This window comes from Staurois parvus, unplaced genomic scaffold (assembly GCF_062004578.1).
Source record: "Staurois parvus isolate SC_StPar_1 unplaced genomic scaffold, SC_StPar_1.0 ptg003318l, whole genome shotgun sequence".
In the NCBI taxonomy this organism is placed as follows: domain Eukaryota; kingdom Metazoa; phylum Chordata; class Amphibia; order Anura; family Ranidae; genus Staurois; species Staurois parvus.
Genome location: NW_028321114.1, coordinates 24,308 through 47,500, shown reverse-complemented (window position 1 = coordinate 47,500; position 23,193 = coordinate 24,308). Strand labels below are relative to the sequence as shown.

General features: G+C 46.3%; 1 protein-coding gene across 1 annotated transcript in view; it reads left to right on the top strand.

The window, feature by feature from the left end:
- The window catches only part of LOC149428320 (putative G protein-coupled receptor 174), a 25,186-nt gene extending 5,239 nt beyond the window's left edge, over positions 1-19,947 (top strand). The window contains exon 2 of the mRNA XM_089667514.1: positions 17,257-19,947. Within this exon, the coding sequence (XP_089523640.1) occupies positions 17,485-18,471 (987 nt within the window). The 5' untranslated portion in view covers positions 17,257-17,484 and the 3' untranslated portion in view covers positions 18,472-19,947. The remainder of the gene's footprint in view (positions 1-17,256) is intronic.
- Positions 19,948-23,193: the final 3,246 nt, after the last annotated feature.

Below are 23,193 nucleotides of genomic sequence, written 5' to 3'. Positions count from 1 at the left end.
GCCACGCCTAATGTTTTTGCTATCTCTCTGATGGGTTTGTTTTGTTGTTTCAGCCTAATGATGGCTTCACTGATAGTGACAGCTCTTTGGATCTCATCTTGAGAGTTGACAGCAACAGATTCCAAATGCAAATAGCACACTTGAAATGAACTCTGGACCTTTTATCTGCTCATTGTAATTGGGATAATGAGGGAATAACACACACCTGGCCATGGAACAGCTGAGAAGCCAATCGTCCCATTACTTTTGGTCCCTGAACAAGTGGGAGGCACATATGCAAACTGTTGTAATTCCTACACCGTTCACCTGATTTGGATGTAAATACCCTCAAATTAAAGCTGACAGTCTGCAGTTAAAGCACATCTTGTTTGTTTCATTTCAAATCCATTGTGGTGTATAGAGCCAAAAATGTTAGAATTGTGTCCATGTCCCAATATTTATGGACCTGACTGTATATGTATGGGGCTGTGTGTATATATCTGTATATATATACAGTGGGGATGGAAAGTTTGGGCACCCCAGCTAAAAATGTGTATTAATGTGCATAAAGAAGCCGAGGAAAGATGGAAAAATCTCCAAAAGGCATCAAATTACAGATTAGACATTCTTATAATATGTCAACAAAAGTTAGATTTTATTTCCATCATTTACACTTTCAAAATAACAGAAAACAAAAAAATGGCGTCTGCAAAAGTTTGGGCCCCCTGCAGAGTTAATATCTTGTACTGCCCCCTTTGGCAAGTATCACGGCTTGTAAACGCTTTTTGTAGCCAGCCAAGAGTCTTTCAGTTCTTGTTTGAGGTATCTTTGCCCATTCTTCCTTACAAAAGTCTTCCAGTTCTTTGAGATTTCTGGGCTGTCTGTCAGCACGGCTCTTTTAAGGTCTATCCATAGATTTTCAATGATGTTGAGGTCAGGAGATTGTGAAGGCCATGGCAAAACCTTCAGTTTACGCCTCTTGATGTAATCCCCCGTGGATTTCCAGGTGTGTTTAGGATCATTATCCATTTGTAGAAGCCATCCTCTCTTTAACTTCAGCTTTTTCACAGATGGCATCAAGTTACCATCCAAAATTTGCTGAAATTTTATTGAATCCATTTTTCCTTCTACTCGTGAGATGTTCCCTGTGCCACTGGCTGCAACACAACCCCAAAGCATGATTGATCCAACCCCATGCTTCACAGTTGGACAGAGGTTCTTTTCAATAAATTCTGTGCCCCTTCTTCTCCAAACGTACCTTTGCTCATTCCGGCCAAAAAGTTCAATTTTAACCTCATCGGTCCACAGAACTTGTTTCCAAAATGCATCAGGCTTGTCTATATGTTCATTTGCAAAGTTCAAACGATGATTTTTGTGGTGAGGACGTAGAAGAGGTTTTCTTCTGATGACTCTTCCATGAAGACCATATTTGTACAAGTATCTCTTTATAGTGGAATAGTGACCACAACTCCAGTGTCTGCCAGATCTTTCTGGAGGGATCGTGCCGTCAAACGTGGGTTTTGAATTGTTTTTCTCACAATCCTGCGAGCTGTTCTGTCTGATATTTTTCTTGGTCTTCCAGATCTTGCTTTAACTTCCACTGTTCCTGATGACTGCCATTTCTTAATTACATTCCGAACAGAGGATATTGTCATCTGAAAACGCTTTGCTATCTTCTTATAGCCTTCTCCAGCTTTGTGAGCATCAACTATTTTCAGTTTCAGTTTTCTAGATAACTGCTTAGAAGAAGCCATGGTGCTGATTGTTGGGGCAAGGTCAGATGAGTCTGGGCATTTAAAACCTTTGAGATTGACATCACCTGGTCTTCCCAGACGATGATTGAGAACAATCCATGACACTGGCAGGTCTCAGCTTGGCAAAGGGGGCAGTGCATGCTATAAATTCTGCAGGGGCCCAAACTTTTGCAGACGCCATTTGTTTGTTTTCTGTTATTTTGAAAGTGTAAATGATGGAAATAAAATCTAACTTTTGTTGACATATTATAAGAATGTCTAATCTGTAATTTGATGCCTTTTGGAGATTTTTCCATCTTTCCTTGGCTTCTTTATGCACATTAATACACATTTTTAGCTGGGGTGCCCAAACTTTCGATCCCCACTGTATATATATATATATGTATGGGGCTGTGTGTATATATCTGTATATATATATATATATGGGGCTGTGTGTATATATCTGTATATATATATATATATATATGGGGCTGTGTGTATATATCTGTATGTATATATATATATATATGGGGCTGTGTGTATATATCTGTATATATATATATATGTATGGGGCTGTGTGTATATATCTGTATATATATATATATGGGGCTGTGTGTATATATCTGTATATATATATATATGTATGGGGCTGTGTGTATATATCTGTATATATATATATGGGGCTGTGTGTATATATCTGTATATATATATATGTATGGGGCTGTGTGTATATATCTGTATATATATATATATGTATGTATGGGGCTGTGTGTATATATCTGTATATATATATATGTATGGGGCTGTGTGTATATATCTGTATATATATATATATATATGTATGGGGCTGTGTGTATATATCTGTATATATATATATATATATGGGGCTGTGTGTATATATCTGTATATATATATATATGGGGCTGTGTGTATATATCTGAAATATGAACTGTACTCTGGAAGGATCTATTGACATCCTGGGATTTATAGACAATATTTGTACGGTAGGCCCCCATGTATACTGTATGAAGGGTCCTGTGTACCTGGATAGTACATATGGGGGGGGGGGGGTCTGTATGGCTCCATATGTGGGGGGGTCTGTATGGCTCCATATGTGGGGGGTCTGTATGGCTCCATATGTGGGGGGGTCTGTATGGCTCCATATGTGGGGGGGTCTGTATGGCTCCATATGTGGGGGGGTCTGTATGGCTCCATATGTGGGATGGGTTATTCTGTGTGACAAGAGGATGTTTCTTCTAGTCATCATTATGTAGGAATTCTCGCTGTGATGTAATGATTGGTGAAGATATAACAGAGGATATCTAATGGAGATTACAATGTAACTACACACATCCCCGTCCTCCAATCATATCTCCGTATTCCTGGGAGTGGTGCAGGAGACTTAGTTTCATATAAAGTTGACCAATAGAAACCAATCAGAATGCCTCTCATTGCTGGTGGGACATCTGTATGTGAAATATTAGGGGTCACTCTGCATCATGACTTCATTTTATCTCTGAGAGGGATAGGATTAAATGTATGGAGTTGTCCCCGCCCCCCCCTCGGTCATCATTGTGGAGTTGGTCCATTTCCCCCGATCATGGACATTAATATAGAGTTGCCTCACACCCCCACCCCCACCCCCATCCCCTCATTCAGCTAATATGCTGTTGCCAGTAGGCATTGCTATGTAGTACCCCCCCCCCCCCTTTGTGGGTATATCAGTCTTCACTCTTCTGGGAAGGCCTTTTTCCAACATTTTGCCTGAAGAGCATTTGTGAGGTCAGATACAGATGTTGGATGAGAAGACCTGGCTCTCAGTGTTACAGATTATCCCAAAGGTGTTCAGGAGGGTTGAGGTCCAGGGGTATGTGCTGGACACTCGAGTTTCTCCACACCAAACTGGTCAACCCATGTCTTTATGGAGCTGGTCCAGACTGGTCAACCCATGTCTTTATGGAGCTGGTCCAGACTGGTCAACCCATGTCTTTATCGAGCTGGTCCAGACTGGTCAACCCATGTCTTTATCGAGCTGGTCCAGACTGGTCAACCCATGTCTTTATAGAGTTAGCTCTACACTTCATAATGAGTTGGCTTTCTTTGTGGCTATACCATCCTCCACTCTTCCAAGAAGACTTCCTACAAGGTTTTGGAGGGTGTCTATGGGAATTTGTACTGTTCGTGGTGTCAGGTATTGATGTTGGTTGAGAAAACTTGGCTCATCATCGGCATTCCAATTTATTCCATAGGTGTTCAGTAGGGTTGAGGTCAGGATTCTGTGCAGGACATTGGAGTTCCTCCACACCAAACTGGTCAAACCATGTCTTTATTGAGCTGGTCCAAACTGGTCAACCGATGTCTTTATGGAACTAGTCCAAACTTCTCAACCCATGTCTATGGAGCTGGTCCAAACTGTTCATACCTTTTCTTTATGGAGTTGGTCCAAACTGATCAAACCATGTCTTTATGGAGCTAGTCCAAATTGGGCAAACCATGTCTTTATGGAGCTAGCCTATACTGGTCAATCCATGTCTTTATGGAGCTGGACCATACCGATCAACCAATGTCTTTATGGAGCTGGTCCAAACTGGTCAAACCATGTCTTTTTGAAGCTGGACCATACTGGTCAACCCATGTCTTTGTGAAGCTGGACCATACTGGTCAACCCATGTCTTTATGGAGTTGGTCCAAACTGGTCAAATCATGTCTTTATGGAGTTGGCCCAAACTGGTCAAATCATGTCTTTATGGAGCTGGTCCAAACTGGTCAACCCATGTCTTTATGGAGCTGGTCCAAACTGGTCAACCCATGTCTTTATGGAGTTGGTCCAAACTGGTTGACCCTTGTCTCTATGGAGTTGGTCCATACTGGTCAAACCATGTCTTTATGGAGCTGGCTTTGTACACAGGGGACAGTCATGGGGAAAAAAAAAAGGGCCCGCTTCAAACTGTTACCACAAGGTTGGAAGAGTACAATTCTCTACAATGTCTTTGTATGATGGAGTGTTAGCAGAACCCTTCACTGAAGACACCTGAACTCCATCATAGAATGGGGGTCCATATGGTGTCTATAAATTCTTATTTAGGATGTTACCACTTTGTCAGGCTGTCGGTGGCGATATCCTGGGGGGCCCCTCATACCCATCTTTGCGTACAGTAGGCAAGGTGTCCATAACAAGCTCAATTCACAAGAATAAGGATCGTTATTTTCAGCCATGTGACCGTCATTCTCAAATCTCATTGGTGGCTGAAAATAACTGTCACTTTTTTTAAAAAAAAAAAGATCCTTATCCTGTTTGTTAGGTTTGTGAATTGCGTCTGTTTTGTGTTTTCTTGTTCAGGTTGTGAGAAATGGATGTGACAACACAGGAGCTCCATTGGGTCAGAGCTCATGCGATCCGCATTGTCAATATTACATCATCCATAATGAACTCATGAACCTCAGAGGGAATCGGACGACTTTCACCTCGTTCTGCAACTTCATGGGGTTGATCGTTATATTCATCTAGTAACCCCCCCCCCCCAGTCCTAACCCTCCCCCACCCCCGCATTGTGAATATAATGTGAGTTTGATGTCGGCTCCCCTGCGAGGGGAACCAAAACTGCATCAGATACGTCCTCCTGACCACTTCCGGCAGGTGACAGAGATCAGTCGCTTCTCAGGCTGCGATGTGTGAAAACAAAAACTGCACTCAAAGCGGAATGAAAAAAGAAAGAAAAAACTCCCTCCGTTGTTCATTTCACGACTTGCATTTTATTTCTACTGCTAGTATACCTGCATGAGATCCGTACTTGTATTATCTTCCCACAATCCCATGCACAGGAGCATTGCCAAGCTGGGAGAGGTCAGGTACTGTGAACCAGCCTCTAATGCTTAGCACAGTCCTGCCAGCCCTACAGGATTTCAGGCACTGGGGGCTGAATAGAAAAGAAGGCTTAAGGAAGGGGGGGGGATAGATTCAGAGTTTTAGTCATAAAAAAATGGTGTCACCATGCTGGCAGTGCAGGACCTCATACTTCCATAGTGATTCCCACACTTGGAGTATCTGTACATCATGACACTGAGGTCCCATCCAGGAGCTCTCTGTACAATGACAGTGAGATCCCACCCAGGAGGTCTCTGTACTCCAGCGAGATCCCACCCAGGAGGTCTCTGTACAATGACAGTGAGATCCCACCCAGGAGGTCTCTGTACTTCAGTGAGATCCTACCCAGGAGGCCTCTGCACATTGACAGTGAGATCCCACCCAGGAGGTCTCTGCACATTGACAGTTAAATCCCACCTAGGAGGTCTCTGTACAATGACTCTAAGATCCCACTCAGGAGGTCTCTGTACATTGACACTGATATCCCACCAAGGAGGTCTCTGTACATTGACCCTGAGATCCCACCCAGGAGGTCTCTGTACATTTCCACTGAGATCCCACCCAGGAGGTCTCTGTACATTTCCACTGAGATCCGACCCAGGAGGTCTCTGTACATTGACACTGAGATCCGACCCATGAGGACTCTGTACATTGACACTGATATCCCACCAAGGAGGTCTCTGTATATTGACCCTGAGATCCCACCCAGGAGGTCTCTGTACATTGACATCCCACCCAGGAGGTCTCTGTACATTGACAGTGAGATCCCACCCAGGAGGTCTCTGTACATTGACACTGAGATCCCACCCAGGAGGTCTCTGTACATTGACATCCCACCCAGGAGGTCTCTGTACATTGACAGTAAGATCCCACCCAGGAGGTCTCTGTACATTGACACTGAGATCCCACCCAGGAGGTCTCTGTACATTGACATCCCACCCAGGAGGTCTCTGTACATTGACAGTGAGATCCCACCCAGGAGGTATCTGTACATTGACAGTGAGATCCCACCCAGGAGGTCTCTGTACATTGACAGTTAGATCCCACCCAGGAGGTCTCTGTACATTGACACTGAGATCCCACCCAGGAGGTCTCTGTACATTGGCACTGAGATCCAACCCAGGAGGTCTCTGTACATTGGCACTGAGATACCACCAAGGAAGTCTCTGTACATTGACACTGAGATCCCACCAAGGAAGTCTCTGTATATTGACCCTGAGATCCCACCCAGGAGGTCTCTGTACATTGACACTGAGATCCCACCAAGGAGGTCTCTGTATATTGACCCTGAGATCCCACCCAGGAGGTCTCTGTACATTGACATCCCACCCAGGAGGTCTCTGTACATTGACCGTGAGATCCCACCCAGGAGGTCTCTGTACATTGACCGTGAGATCCCACCCAGGAGGTCTCTGTACATTGACCCTGAGATCCCACCCAGGAGGTCTCTGTACATTGACACTGAGATCCCACCCAGGAGGTCTCTGTACATTGACAGTGAGATCCCACCCAGGAGGTCTCTGTACATTGACACTGAGATCCCACCCAGGAGGTCTCTGTACATTGGCACTGAGATCCCACCCAGGAGGTCTCTGTACATTGACCCTGAGATCCCACCCAGGAGGTCTCTGTACATTGACCCTGAGATCCCACCCAGGAGGTCTCTGTACATTGACCGTGAGATCCCACCCAGGAGGTCTCTGTACATTGACACTGAGATCCCACCCAGGAGGTCTCTGTACATTGACCCTGAGATCCCACCGAGGAGGTCTCTGTACGTTGACAGTGAGATCCCACCCAGGAGGTCTCTGTACGTTGACACTGAGATCCCACCCAGGAGGTCTCTGTACGTTGACCCTGAGATCCCACCCAGGAGGTCTCTGTACGTTGACCCTGAGATCCCACCCAGGAGGTCTCTGTACGTTGACCCTGAGATCCCACCCAGGAGGTCTCTGTACGTTGACACGGAGATCCCACCCAGGAGGTCTCTGTACATTGACCCTGAGATCCCACCCAGGAGGTCTCTGTACATTGACCCTGAGATCCCACCCAGGAGGTCTCTGTACATTGACCCTGAGATCCCACCCAGGAGGTCTCTGTACATTGACCCTGAGATCCCACCCAGGAGGTCTCTGTACATTGACACTGAGATCCCACCCAGGAGGTCTCTGTACATTGACACTGAGATCCCACCCAGGAGGTCTCTGTACATTGACAGCACGTTCAACACACAGAATCAATTACAAAAAACTATATATTTTTTTTTCTAGCGGTTTCCTTTTTCCTACCTGTGATCTGTATATACTCCGTGAGCATTCCTTATATTCTCCATACAGAACTTTGCAGGACCTGTCCCCCCTCCTGGACCTTTCCTCCAATTTTATGTTAGGAGACTTGAAAGTAAAATGGATTTACAGTCGTTTGGATTTTTACTACTTGATTTACAAAACATTAACAGTTTGAAGTTGCAATTTTTTTTTTTTTATGTGCCAGAAAACACAAAAGTATGTTGGTTACAAAATTATTCCCCTTCCCCCGCCCTTGGAAGAAGAACCTTTGGATGTAGCTGGAGATGCACATCTGGATCTGGCAGTTTTCCCCATTCTTCTCACAGTTGCTCATGTTCAGTCTGGTTCAGTGGTGTATTTAGGCTTTGGGCCACCTTTTATAGCTCCAGAAATCCCCGGGAATGAGAGTCAGGCTCTGAATACATCGTCAAGCAGCCCGCAGCCTCTTTGGGATCTCACCTGGTCCCCATGGTGCGTGTGCCCCTTCCTCCAGGGGGCGCCACCGCCCCCCCTAAAAATTCCACCCTAGGCAAATGCCTTGTTTGCCTTGCGGTAAATATCTTTGAAGTCTGGGCTCCGCAACCATCCACAACCAACCAGACCAGGGGTTGATCTGGTTGGTTGTGGATGGTTGAGGAGCCTAGACTTCAAATATTCTCAGGTTCTTGTATGTAGCTCTGCCTGTGCTTTAGATCCTATTCCAGCAGCAAGGGGCTTCTTCCTCCTGGCCTCAGACCTCATCCAACAAGAAGGTGACCCTCTGCCCTGGCCTCAGACCTTATCTTTGTCCTATGAGAAGGTGACCTTCTTCCCTGATCTCAGAACTCATCCTTGTCCTATGAGAAGGTGACCTTCTTCCCTGATCTCAGAACTCATCCTTGTCTGACAGGACTGTACCTTTCACGCTGGTCTCCAACCTCATCCTTCTCCAACAGGAAGGTTACCCTTCCCCCTGGCCTCAGACCTCATCCAACAAGAAGGTGACCCTCTGCCCTGGCCTCAGACCTCATCTTTGTCCTATGAGAAGGTGACCTTCCCTGATCTCAGAACTCATCCTTGTCTGACAGGAGGAATGTACCTTTCACCCTGCTCTTCAACCTCATCCTTCTCCAACAGGAAGGTGACCCTTCCCCCTGGCCTCAGACCTCATCCAACAAGAAGGTGACCCTCTGCCCTGGCCTCAGACCTCATCTTTGTCCTATGAGAAGGTGACCTTCTTCCCTGATCTCAGAACGTATCCTTGTCTGACAGGAGGAATGTACCTTTCACCCTGGTTTCCAACCTCATCCTTCTCCAATAGGAAGGTGACCCTTCCCCCTGGCCTCAGACCTCATACTTGTCCAACACAAGGAAGGTGACCCTCCATCGCAGCCTCAGATCTCATCCTTGTATTTGTGCCTCCAACCTCATCCTTGTTCAATGAGAAGGTGAACCTCCACCCAAGCCTCAAACCTCATCCCTGTCTCAGAGGAAGGTGACCCCCAGCCTTGGACCTGGCTTAGATGTCATCCTTAATTTGATAGGAAGGTGGCCTTCAGCCCAGGCCTCAATCCTCATCATCAAACCTCATCTAACAGGAAGGTGGCCTTCAGCCCCGACCTTAGATGTAATCTCTATTTGAGGGGAAGGTGTCAGGCCCAGCCTTGTACTTCATCTATGTCTGACAATAAGGTGGCCCTCTATCCTGGCCTCAGACCTTATCCTTGTCTGACAATGTTACTTTGTATCTCTATCTCCCGTCTGATCGATGTTTATAAACAATGTTACTTTGTATCTCTATCTCCCGTCTGATCGATGTTTATAAACAATGTTACTTTGTATCTCTATCTCCCGTCTGATCGATGTTTATAAACAATGTTACTTTGTATCTCTATCTCCCGTCTGATCGATGTTTATAAACAATGTTACTTTGTATCTCTCCATCTCCCGTCTGATCGATGTTTATAAACAATGTTACTTTGTATCTCTATCTCCCGTCTGATCCATTTTTATAAACAATGTTACTTTGTATCTCTCTATCTCCTGTCTGATCGATGTTTATAAACAATGTTACTTTGTATCTCTCCATCTCCCGTCTGATCGGTGTTTATAAACAATGTTACTTTGTATCTATCTCCCGTCTGATCGATGTTTATAAACAATGTTACTTTGTATCTCTCCATCTCCCGTCTGATCGATGTTTATAAACAATGTTACTTTGTATCTCTCCATCTCCCGTCTGATCGGTGTTTATAAACAATGTTACTTTGTATCTCTATCTCCCGTCTGATCGATGTTTATAAACAATGTTACTTTGTATCTCTCCATCTCCCGTCTGATCGGTGTTTATAAACAATGTTACTTTGTATCTCTCCATCTCCCGTCTGATCGATGTTTATAAACAATGTTACTTTCTATCTCTCCATCTCCCGTCTGATCGATGTTTATACACAATGTTACTTTGTATCTCTATCTCCCGTCTGATCGATGTTTATAAACAATGTTACTTTCTATCTCTCCATCTCCCGTCTGATCGATGTTTATAAACAATGTTACTTTCTATCTCTATCTCCCGTCTGATCGATGTTTATAAACAATGTTACTTTGTATCTCTCCATCTCCCGTCTGATCGATGTTTATACACAATGTTACTTTGTATCTCTCCATCTCCCGTCTGATCGATGTTTATAAACAATGTTACTTTGTATCTCTCTATTTCCCATCATTTGAGATTTGCTATATATATATATATATCTGAGATTTTCCCCACAACATGAAAAACACCCGAATCTCCTCCTGCAGATCTCCTCTGCCCGCTCATTCCCCCTCGCTTATCGTACATGAGGGAAATGTCTGAAGATTTCCCACAGCTGTCAACAAATCTGTAATGTGGAAATCTGCCAATCAGAGCAAAACAACCAAATAAAGAAAAGAGGATTACAGAACAAATTCAACAAAAAATTCTGTTCCATTACAAAAACAAAACAGCAACATAATTAACCCCCTTTGTGTCCCAGAGAGAGCCAATCAGAAAGATGAAGAATCCGAGAAATGATGTCTGTTGTATCATCCCAGATTTACCACTCAGGTGCTGAAATACTCTGCGCTGCTGGAGGACTCCTCTCCTTCCTCTATAACTCCTCTCCTGAAATACTCTGCGCTGCTGGAGGACTCCTCTCCTTCCTCTATAACTCCTCTCCTGAAATACTCTGCGCTGCTGGAGGACTCCTCTCCTTCCTCTATAACTCCTCTCCTGAAATACTCTGCGCTGCTGGAGGACTCCTCTCCTTCCTCTATAACTCCTCTCCTGAAATACTCTGCACTGCTGGAGGACTCCTCTCCTTCCTCTATAACTCCTCTCCTGAAATACTCTGCTCTGCTGGAGGACTCCTCTCCTTCCTCTATAACTCCTCTCCTGAAATACTCTGCGCTGCTGGAGGACTCCTCTCCTTCCTCTATAACTCTCCTCTCCTGAAATACTCTGCGCTGCTGGAGGACTCCTCTCCTTCCTCTATAACTCTCCTCTCCTGAAATACTCTGCGCTGCTGGAGGACTCCGCTCCTTCCTCTATAACTCTCCTCTCCTGAAATACTCTGCACTGCTGGAGGACTCCTCTCCTTCCTCTATAACTCTCCTCTCCTGAAATACTCTGCACTGCTGGAGGACTCCTCTCCTTCCTCTATAACTCCTCTCCTGAAATAATCTGCACTGCTGGAGGACTCCGCTCCTTCCTCTATAACTCTCCTCTCCTGAAATACTCTGCACTGCTGGAGGACTCCGCTCCTTCCTCTATAACTCTCCTCTCCTGAAATACTCTGCTCTGCTGGAGGACTCCTCTCCTTCCTCTATAACTCTCCTCTCCTGAAATACTCTGCGCTGCTGGAGGACTCCGCTCCTTCCTCTATAACTCCTCTCCTGAAATACTCTGCACTGCTGGAGGACTCCGCTCCTTCCTCTATAACTCTCCTCTCCTGAAATACTCTGCACTGCTGGAGGACTCCTCTCCTTCCTCTATAACTCCTCTCCTGAAATACTCTGCTCTGCTGGAGGACTCCTCTCCTTCCTCTATAACTCTCCTCTCCTGAAATACTCTGCGCTGCTGGAGGACTCCGCTCCTTCCTCTATAACTCCTCTCCTGAAATACTCTGCACTGCTGGAGGACTCCGCTCCTTCCTCTATAACTCTCCTCTCCTGAAATACTATGCACTGCTGGAGGACTCCGCTCCTTCCTCTATAACTCTCCTCTCCTGAAATACTCTGCACTGCTGGAGGACTCCTCTCCTTCCTCTATATCTCCTCTCCTGAAATACTCTGCACTGCTGGAGGACTCCTCTCCTTCCTCTATATCTCCTCTCCTGAAATACTCTGCACTGCTGGAGGACTCCTCTCCTTCCTCTATAACTCCTCTCCTGAAATACTCTGCACTGCTGGAGGACTCCGCTCCTTCCTCTATAACTCTCCTCTCCTGAAATACTCTGCGCTGCTGGAGGACTCCTCTCCTTCCTCTATAACTCTCCTCTCCTGAAATACTCTGCACTGCTGGAGAACTCCTCTCCTTCCTCTATAACTCTCCTCTCCTGAAATACTCTGCACTGCTGGAGGACTCCGCTCCTTCCTCTATAACTCCTCTCCTGAAATACTCTGCTCTGCTGGAGGACTCCTCTCCTTCCTCTATAACTCTCCTCTCCTGAAATACTCTGCTCTGCTGGAGGACTCCGCTCCTTCCTCTATAACTCCTCTCCTGAAATACTCTGCACTGCTGGAGGACTCCGCTCCTTCCTCTATAACTCTCCTCTCCTGAAATACTCTGCACTGCTGGAGGACTCCTCTCCTTCCTCTATAACTCCTCTCCTGAAATACTCTGCTCTGCTGGAGGACTCCGCTCCTTCCTCTATAACTCTCCTCTCCTGAAATACTCTGCGCTGCTGGAGGACTCCTCTCCTTCCTCTATAACTCCTCTCCTGAAATACTCTGCGCTGCTGGAGGACTCCGCTCCTTCCTCTATAACTCTCCTCTCCTGAAATACTCTGCTCTGCTGGAGGACTCCGCTCCTTCCTCTATAACTCTCCTCTCCTGAAATACTCTGCACTGCTGGAGGACTCCTCTCCTTCCTCTATAACTCCTCTCCTGAAATACTCTGCTCTGCTGGAGGACTCCTCTCCTTCCTCTATAACTCCTCTCCTGAAATACTCTGCACTGCTGGAGGACTCCTCTCCTTCCTCTATAACTCCTGTCCTTCTGCTTCTCACTCATTCTGCAGCTGCTACTTCTGTATTTTCTGTTCCCATTCTCGGCGGGGGGCTTCCCCTCTTTCACGGGTCACATAGGAGGAATTTGCCTTTTCGTCATTGGTTGGGATTTCCTCAGCTGGATAATTATAGACTCAGGCATTGATTTTGTATGACTTGTTTCCTGTATTCAGGTTCTGACTGACAGTATAATTCACAAAGCCTCTGTCAGTGTCGTATTTCAGATATGTTTATGAAGGAGGGTAGGTAAAGCTAAAGCTGCTCAGCATGCTGGAGAATTTCTGTCTCCCCCATTCTATGATAAGGAGGCTCCACCCATTCCATGATAAGGAGGTCCCCACTCATTCCACAAGGAGGCTCCACCCATTCCATGATAAAAAGGCCCCACCCATTCCATGATAAGGAAGCTCCACCCATTCCATGATAAGGAGGTCCCCACCCATTCCATGATAAGGAAGTCCCACCCATTCCATGATAAAGAAGCCCCCACCCATTCCATGATAAGGAGGCTCCACCCATTCCATGATAAGGAAGCCCCCACCCATTCCATGATTAGGAGGCTCCACGCATTCCATGATTAGAGGCCTCCACCCATTCCATGATAAGGAGGTCCTCACCCATTCCATGATAAGGAAGCTCCACCCATTCCATGATAAGGAAGCTCCACCCATTCCATGATAAGGAGGCCCCCACCCATTCCATGATAAGGAGGTCCTCACCCATTCCATGATAAGGAGGCCCCCACCCATTCCATGATAAGGAAGCTCCACCCATTCCATTATAAGGAGGCCCCCACCCATTCCATGATAATGAAGATCCAGCCATTCCATGATAAGGAGGTCCTCACCCATTCCATGATAAGGAGGCCCCCACCCATTCCATGATAAGGAAGCTCCACCCATTCCATGATAAGGAAGTCCTCACCCATTCCATGATAAGGAAGCCCCCACCCATTCCATGATAAGGAAGCTCCACCCATTCCATGATAAGGAAGCCCCCACCCATTCCATGATAAGGAGGCCCCCACCCATTCCATGATAAGGAGGTCCTCACCCATTCCATGATAAGGAGGCCCCCACCCATTCCATGATAAGGAAGCTCCACCCATTCCATGATAAGGAGGCCCCACCCATTCCATGATAAGCAGGCCCCCACCCATTCCATGATAAGGAGGCCCCCACCCATTCCATGATTAGGAAGCTTCACCCATTCCATGATAAGGAGGCCCCACCCATTCCATGATAAGGAAGCTCCACCCATTCCATGATAAGGAGGCCCCACCCATTCCATGATAAGCAGGCCCCCACCCATTCCATGATAAGGAGGCCCCCACCCATTCCATGATAAGGAGGCCCCACCCATTCCATGATAAGCAGGCCCCCACCCATTCCATGATAAGCAGGCCCCCACCCATTCCATGATAAGGAGGCCCCACCCATTCCATGATAAGGAGGCCCCACCCATTCCATGATAAGGAGGCTACACCCATTCCATGATAAGGAGGCCCCCACCCATTCCATGATAAGGAGGCTCCACCCATTCCATGATAAGAAGTCTCCACCCATTCCATGATAAGGAAGGTCCACCCATTCCATGATAAGGAAGGTCCACCCATTCCATGATAAGGAGGCCCCCACCCATTCCATGATAAGGAAGCCCCCACCCATTCCATGATAAGGAGGCCCCCACCCATTCCATGATAAGGAAGCCCCCACCCATTCCATGATAAGGAAGCCCCCACCCATTCCATGATAAGGAGGCCCCCACCCATTCCATGATAAGGAAGCCCCCACCCATCATATACTCTATTAGAATGTACTCCATATCCTGAACATGTTCTCTGATGTCAGGTTTGGGAATTCTGGGTAATTCCATGTATTTGGCTGATCTTGAATGTTGGAAATCTTGGACTACACGTTTCTCTGTCCCAATCTCTGGGGTTTTAGAATCTCGAGGGATTTCAGAGATTGGGAATCTTGGGGCATTCTGTGTGTTCAGCTTGATTTTGGAGGCTGGGAATCTCGGGGTACACAATGTATTCGGCTTGGTCTCGGAGGTTGGGTATATTGGGGTACACAATGTATTCGGCTTGGTCTCGGAGGTTGGGTATATTGGGGTACACTGTGTATTCGGCTTGATCTTGGAGGTTGGGCATATTGGGGTACACTGTGTATTCGGCTTGATCTTGGAGGTTCGGCATATTGGGGTACACTGTGTATTCGGCTTGATCTTGGAGGTTGGGTATATTGGGGTACACTGTGTATTCGGCTTGATCTTGGAGGTTGGGTATATTGGGGTACACTGTGTATTCGGCTTGATCTTGGAGGTTGGGTATATTGGGGTACACTGTGTATTCGGCTTGATCTTGGAGGTTGGGTATATTGGGGTACACTGTGTATTCGGCTTGATCTTGGAGGTTGGGTATATTGGGGTACACTGTGTATTCGGCTTGATCTTGGAGGTTGGGTATATTGGGGTACACTGTGTATTCGGCTTGATCTTGGAGGTTGGGTATATTGGGGTACACTGTGTATTCGGCTTGATCTTGGAGGTTGGGTATATTGGGATTTGCTGTGTATTCGGCTTGATCTCTGAGGTTGGGAATATTGGAGTACACTGTGTATTCAGCTTGATCTCGGAGGTTGGTTATATTGGGGTACACTTTGTGTTCAGCTTGATCTTGGAGGTTAGGTATATTGGGGTATGCTGTGTATTCAGCTTAGTCTCAGATGTTGAGTATATTGGGGTGCACTGTTTGTTCTGCTTGATCTTGGAGGTTGGGTATATTGGGGTACACTGTGCATTCTGCTTGATCTTGGATGTTTGGTATATTGGGGTACACTGTGCATTCTGCTTGATCTTGGAGGTTGGGTATATTGGGGTACACTGTGTATTCGGGTTGATCTTGGAGGTAGGGTATATTGGGGTACACTGTGTATTCAGCTTAGTCTCAGAGGTTTGGTATATTGGGGTGCGCTGTTTGTTCAGATTGATCTCAGAGGTTGGGTATATTGGGGTACACTGTATATTCAGGTTCATCTCAGAGGTTGGGAATATTGGGGTACGCTGTGTATTCATCCAAGAGGTTGGGTATATTGGGGTATGCTGTGTATTCATCCAAGAGGTTGGGTATATTGGGGTACACTGTGTATTCATCTTGGAGGTTGGGTATATTGGGGTACCCTGTGTATTCATCCAAGAGTTTGGGTATATTGGGGTACACTGTGTATTCATCTTGGAGGTTGGGTATATTGGGGTATGCTGTGTATTCATCCTGGAGGTTGAGTATATTGGGGTGCACTGTTTGTTCGGATTGATCTCGGAGGTTGGGTATATTGGGGTACGCTGTGTATTCATTCTGGAGGTTGGGTATATTGGGGTACTCTGCGTATTCATCCTGGAGGTTGGGTATATCGGGGTACCCTGTGTATTCATTCTGGAGGTTGGGTATATTGGGGTACTCTGCGTATTCATCCTGAAGGTTGGGTATATCGGGGTACCCTGTGTATTCATGCTGGAGGTTGGGTATATCGGGGTACCCTGTGTATTCATCCTGGAGGTTGGGTATATTGGGGTACTCTGTGTATTCATCCTGGAGGTTGGGTATATCGGGGTACCCTGTGTATTCATCCTGGAGGTTGGGTATATCGGGGTACCCTGTGTATTCATCCTGGAGATTGGGTATATCGGGGTACTCTGTGTATTCATCCTGGAGGTTGGGTATATCGGGGTACTCTGTGTATTCATCCTGGATGTTGGGTATATCGGGGTACCCTGTGTATTCATCCTGGAGGTTGGGTATATCGGGGTACTCTGTGTATTCATCCTGGATGTTGGGTATATCGGGGTACCCTGTGTATTCATCCTGGAGATTGGGTATATTGGGGTGCGCTGTTTGTTCGGATTGATCTCGGAGGTTGGGTATATTGGGGTACGCTGCGTATTCATCCTGGAGGTTGGGTATATTGGGGTGCGCTGTTTGTTCGGATTGATCTCGGAGGTTGGGTATATTGGGGTACGCTGTGTATTCATCCTGGAGGTCGGGTATATTGGGGTGCACTGTTTGTTCGGATTGATCGCAGAGGTCGGGTATATTGGGGTACGCTGCGTATTGACACTTTTTCCTGTTGCAGATCATTTATTCCCATTTATTCTCCTTTCAGGTCGATCTTCTCGGACGGCGGAGTCACAACGTCTCCCATCATGAAGATTCCGGGGAAACGTTCCATTGTGGCGTTCACCTTGTAGCCCCCTAGATGGACCCCCCCTTGAATGCTGCCCCCTGATGGGCCAATCGGCACAGCTGTGAGGACTTTGGAGTGGTGGCAATGAGGTGGCCCATGAAGGACGTCTACCATTGATGCTCCTATCGTTCATCTTGTGTCCCTTGGATGGCGGCGGAGCAGGAGATGTTCAGTGGTGACAACGTCACGGAATGTAAAGTGGACGAGCAGTTCATGCAGTATCTGTACGCCGTCACCTACGCCGTCATCCTGATCCCTGGACTGATCGGGAACGTCTTGGCTCTCTGGGTGTTCTACGCCTACATGAAGGAGACCAAGAGAGCCGTCATCTTTATGATCAATCTGGCCATCGCCGACCTCCTGCAGGTCCTGTCCCTCCCGCTGCGCATATTCTATTACCTGAACAAGTCGTGGCCGTTCGGCCGATTCATGTGCATGTTCTGCTTCTACCTGAAATACGTCAACATGTACGCCAGCATCGTCTTCCTGGTCTGCATCAGCGTCAGGCGCTTCCTCTACCTGATCTACCCCTTCAAGTTCACGGACAGGAAGCGCGCGTCCGACGTGTATGTGAGCGTCGTCGGTTGGATCCTCGTCTGCGTCAGCTGCCTCCCGTTTCCCCTCTTGAGAATCGGAAATAACTCCACCGACAGCGATGCCGAAAATAAGTGCTTCGCCGATCTGCCGCTGCTGGACATCGGGACCACCAACTCCATCTTGGCCGTCACCTTTGCCGAGCTCTTTGGCTTCATCACGCCGCTGGCCGTAGTTGGCTATTGCTCCTGGAGGACGGTGATGTCGCTGAAGGAGCCGCACTCGGCTTCTCATGACCTTGGAGAGAAGAAGAAGGCCTTGAAGATGATCCTGACCTGCGCCTTCGTCTTCCTCCTCTGCTTTGCTCCTTACCACCTCAGCTTTCCCCTCGACTTCCTGGCCAAGGCCAACAAGATCCAGCGGTGTCGGTACAAGAAGGCCATCCTGACCTTCCATCCGGTGGCGCTGTGCCTGGCCAGCATGAATTGCTGCTTGGATCCCGTCATTTACTACTTCACCACCGATGAGTTCAAGAGACGACTTTCCCGGCAGGACATTGTGGACTGTACGGAGCTGGAAATGTTCAACAACGCTTCATAACTTGCTTCCTGCCAAGTCCTGGCCAATGGGCTGCCAGGAGGCCAAAGAGGGTTGACATGGGCCTCCTCCCCTTCACAGCTCTCAAAGGAACCCCAAGGATGGAGATGACATCCTGTACAAAGGGGGCCAAAGAGAGTTCACATGGGCCTCCTCCCCTTCACAGCTCTGAGGAACCCCGAGGATGGATATGACATACAACATGAAGGAGGCCAAAGAGGGTTCACTTGGACCTCCTCGCTTTCACAGCTATCAGAGGAACCCTGTGCATGGGGATGACATACAACACAAAGGAGACCAAAGAAGGTTGACATGGGCCTCCTCCCCTTCACAGCTCCCAGAGGAACCCCGTGGAAGGGGATGACATACAACACAAAGGAGGCCAAAGAGGGTTGACATGGGCCTCCTTCCCTTCACAGCTCCCAGAGGAACCCCGTGGATGGGGATGACATACAACACAAAGGAGGCCAAAGAAGGTTGACATGGGCCTTCTCTCTTCACAGCTCCCAGAGGAACCCCGTGGATGGGGATGACATACAACACAAAGGAGGCCAAAGAAGGTTGACATGGGCCTTCTCTCTTCACAGCTCCCAGAGGAACCCCGTGGATGGGGATGACATACAAAACAAAGGAGGCCAAAGATCATTCACATGGGCCTCCTCCCCGGGGACGGGGATGACATACGATACAAAGTTTCCGTTGGTTTCTGTACACTTGAAGGAAATTCAGTAACTTCTACCCATTTATGGAGATTCTGCACTCAGGTTTTTGATTCGATGAAAACAATTTACAGAAATATATTTAGTAGATAATTTTGTCGCCATTTTCCAATTACTGACTCCGCCCTGAACCTGGCGAGGAAGGCGCTGTACTCCGCCCTGAACCTGGCGAGGACGGCGCTGTACTCCGCCCTGAACCTGGCGAGGAAGGCGCTATACTCCGCCCTGAACCTGGCGAGGAAGGCGCTATACTCCGCCCTGAACCTGGCGAGGAAGGCGCTATACTCCGCCCTGAACCTGGCGAGGAAGGCGCTGTACTCCGCCCTGAACCTGGCGAGGAAGGCGCTGTACTCCGCCCTGAACCTGGCGAGGAAGGCGCTATACTCCGCCCTGAACCTGGCGAGGAAGGCGCTATACTCCGCCCTGAACCTGGCGAGGAAGGCGCTGTACACAGATCTGTATATTTGTAATATTGTTTTATATAAATATTTTGCACATTTGACAAGCGATGTACATGAACTGATTGCTGTGTCGGCTGCTATTGCCCTGACATGTCCCACCCCTGAGGAGCCAAGCTCCACCCACTCCTTGCTAATTTCCCTTCCAATCCTGTGATACATTGTATACCTCCCTGCATACAGCATGTGACAGCCCCTCGGTGCCCCCCTCCCCCGATGCACTCATCCAGTCTTCCCTGTGGGAAAATCTGCAAATATTTATTTTTATAGTAAAATGTCAGAAAATAAAATATTTGTATTTATTTGTCTGGAAGAGATCTGTATATATGGAGAAATATCTGCCTGTGTATTATACATCGTCCTCGTTATACGACAATCCACATCCATCTACCCAGAATCTGTATAATATATCTTATATCTGGAGGGCGGTGATGTCACTCCTGTATAATATATCTTATATCTGGAGGGCGGTGATGTCACTCCTCTATAATATATCTTATATCTGGAGGGCGGTGATGTCACTCCTGTATAATATATCTTATATCTGGAGGGCGGTGATGTCACTCCTCTATAATATATCTTATATCTGGAGGGCGGTGATGTCACTCCTCTATAATATATCTTATATCTGGAGGGCGGTGATGTCACTCTGTATAATATATCTTATATCCTGAGGGTGGTGATGTCACTCTGTATAATATATCTTATATCTGGAGGGCGGTGATGTCACTCCTCTATAATATATCTTATATCTGGAGGGCGGTGATGTCACTCTGTATAATATATCTTATATCCGGAGAGCAGTGATGTCACTCTGTATAATATATCTTATATCCGGAGGGTGGTGATGTCACTCTGTATAATATATCTTATATCTGGAGGGCGGTGATGTCACTCTGTATAATATATCTTATATCTGGAGGGCGGTGATGTCACTCCTGTATAATATATCTTATATCTGGAGGGCGGTGATGTCACTCCTGTATAATATATCTTATATCTGGAGGGCGGTGATGTCACTCTGTATAATATATCTTATATCCGGAGGGCGGTGATGTCACTCCTGTATAATATATCTTATATCTGGAGGGCGGTGATGTCACTCTGTATAATATATCTTATATCCGGAGGGCGGTGATGTCACTCCTGTATAATATATCTTATATCCGGAGGGCGGTGATGTCACTCTGTATAATATATCTGGAGGGCGGTGATGTCACTCTGTATAATATATCTTATATCTGGAGGGCGGTGATGTCACTCTGTATAATATATCTTATATCTGGAGGGCGGTGATGTCACTCTGTATAATATATCTTATATCCGGAGGGTGGTGATGTCACTCTGTATAATATATCTTATATCTGGAGGGCGGTGATGTCACTCTGTATAATATATCTTATATCTGGAGGGCGGTGATGTCACTCCTGTATAATATATCTTATATCTGGAGGGCGGTGATGTCACTCCTGTATAATATATCTTATATCTGGAGGGCGGTGATGTCACTCTGTATAATATATCTTATATCCGGAGGGCGGTGATGTCACTCCTGTATAATATATCTTATATCTGGAGGGCGGTGATGTCACTCTGTATAATATATCTTATATCCGGAGGGCGGTGATGTCACTCCTGTATAATATATCTTATATCCGGAGGGCGGTGATGTCACTCTGTATAATATATCTGGAGGGCGGTGATGTCACTCTGTATAATATATCTTATATCTGGAGGGCGGTGATGTCACTCCTGTATAATATATCTTATATCCGGAGAGCGGTGATGTCACTCTGTATAATATATCTTATATCTGGAGGGAGATGATGTCACTCTGTATAATATATCTTATATCTGGAGGGCGGTGATGTCACTCCTGTATAATATATCTTATATCTGGAGGGCGGTGATGTCACTCTGTATAATATATCTTATATCTGGAGGGCGGTGATGTCACTCTGTATAATATATCTTATATCCGGAGGGCGGTGATGTCACTCTGTATAATATATCTTATATCTGGAGGGCGGTGATGTCACTCCTGTATAATATATCTTATATCTGGAGGGCGGTGATGTCACTCTGTATAATATATCTTATATCTGGAGGGCGGTGATGTCACTCCTGTATAATATATCTTATATCTGGAGGGCGGTGATGTCACTCTGTATAATATATCTTATATCCGGAGGGCGGTGATGTCACTCTGTATAATATATCTTATATCCGGAGGGCGGTGATGTCACTCTGTATAATATATCTTATATCCGGAGGGCGGTGATGTCACTCTGTATAATATATCTTATATCTGGAGGGCGGTGATGTCACTCCTGTATAATATATCTTATATCTGGAGGGCGGTGATGTCACTCTGTATAATATATCTGGAGGGCGGTGATGTCACTCCTGTATAATATATCTTATATCTGGAGGGCGGTGATGTCACTCTGTATAATATATCTTATATCTGGAGGGCGGTGATGTCACTCTGTATAATATATCTTATATCTGGAGGGCGGTGATGTCACTCCTGTATAATATATCTTATATCTGGAGGGCGGTGATGTCACTCTGTATAATATATCTGGAGGGCGGTGATGTCACTCTGTATAATATATCTTATATCCGGAGGGCGGTGATGTCACTCTGTATAATATATCTTATATCCGGAGGGCGGTGATGTCACTCCTGTATAATATATCTTATATCCGGAGGGCGGTGATGTCACTCTGTATAATATATCTTATATCTGGAGGGCGGTGATGTCACTCTGTATAATATATCTTATATCTGGAGGGCGGTGATGTCACTCTGTATAATATATCTTATATCTGGAGGGCGGTGATGTCACTCTGTATAATATATTCTATATCCGGCGAGCGGTGATGTCACTCTGTATAATATATCTTATATCTGGAGGGCGGTGATGTCACTCTGTATAATATATCTTATATCTGGAGGGCGGTGATGTCACTCCTGTATAATATATCTTATATCTGGAGGGCGGTGATGTCACTCTGTATAATATATCTTATATCTGGAGGGCGGTGATGTCACTCTGTATAATATATCTTATATCTGGAGGGTGGTGATGTCACTCCTGTATAATATATCTTATATCTGGAGGGCGGTGATGTCACTCTGTATAATATATCTTATATCTGGAGGGCGGTGATGTCACTCTGTATAATATATCTTATATCTGGAGGGCGGTGATGTCACTCTGTATAATATATCTTATATCTGGAGGGCGGTAATGTCACTCTGTATAATATATCTTATATCCGGAGGGCGGTGATGTCACTCTGTATAATATATCTTATATCTGGAGGGCGGTGATGTCACTCTGTATTATATCTTATATCCGGAGAGCGGTGATGTCACTCTGTATAATATATCTTATATCCGGAGGGCGGTGATGTCACTCTGTATAATATATCTTATATCTGGAGGGCGGTGATGTCACTGGTGTCACATGACTCAGACTTATTACAGTGATAGTAGAATATATATCTGAAGTAACTATAGTCATAGAAGCCGGTGTGCTT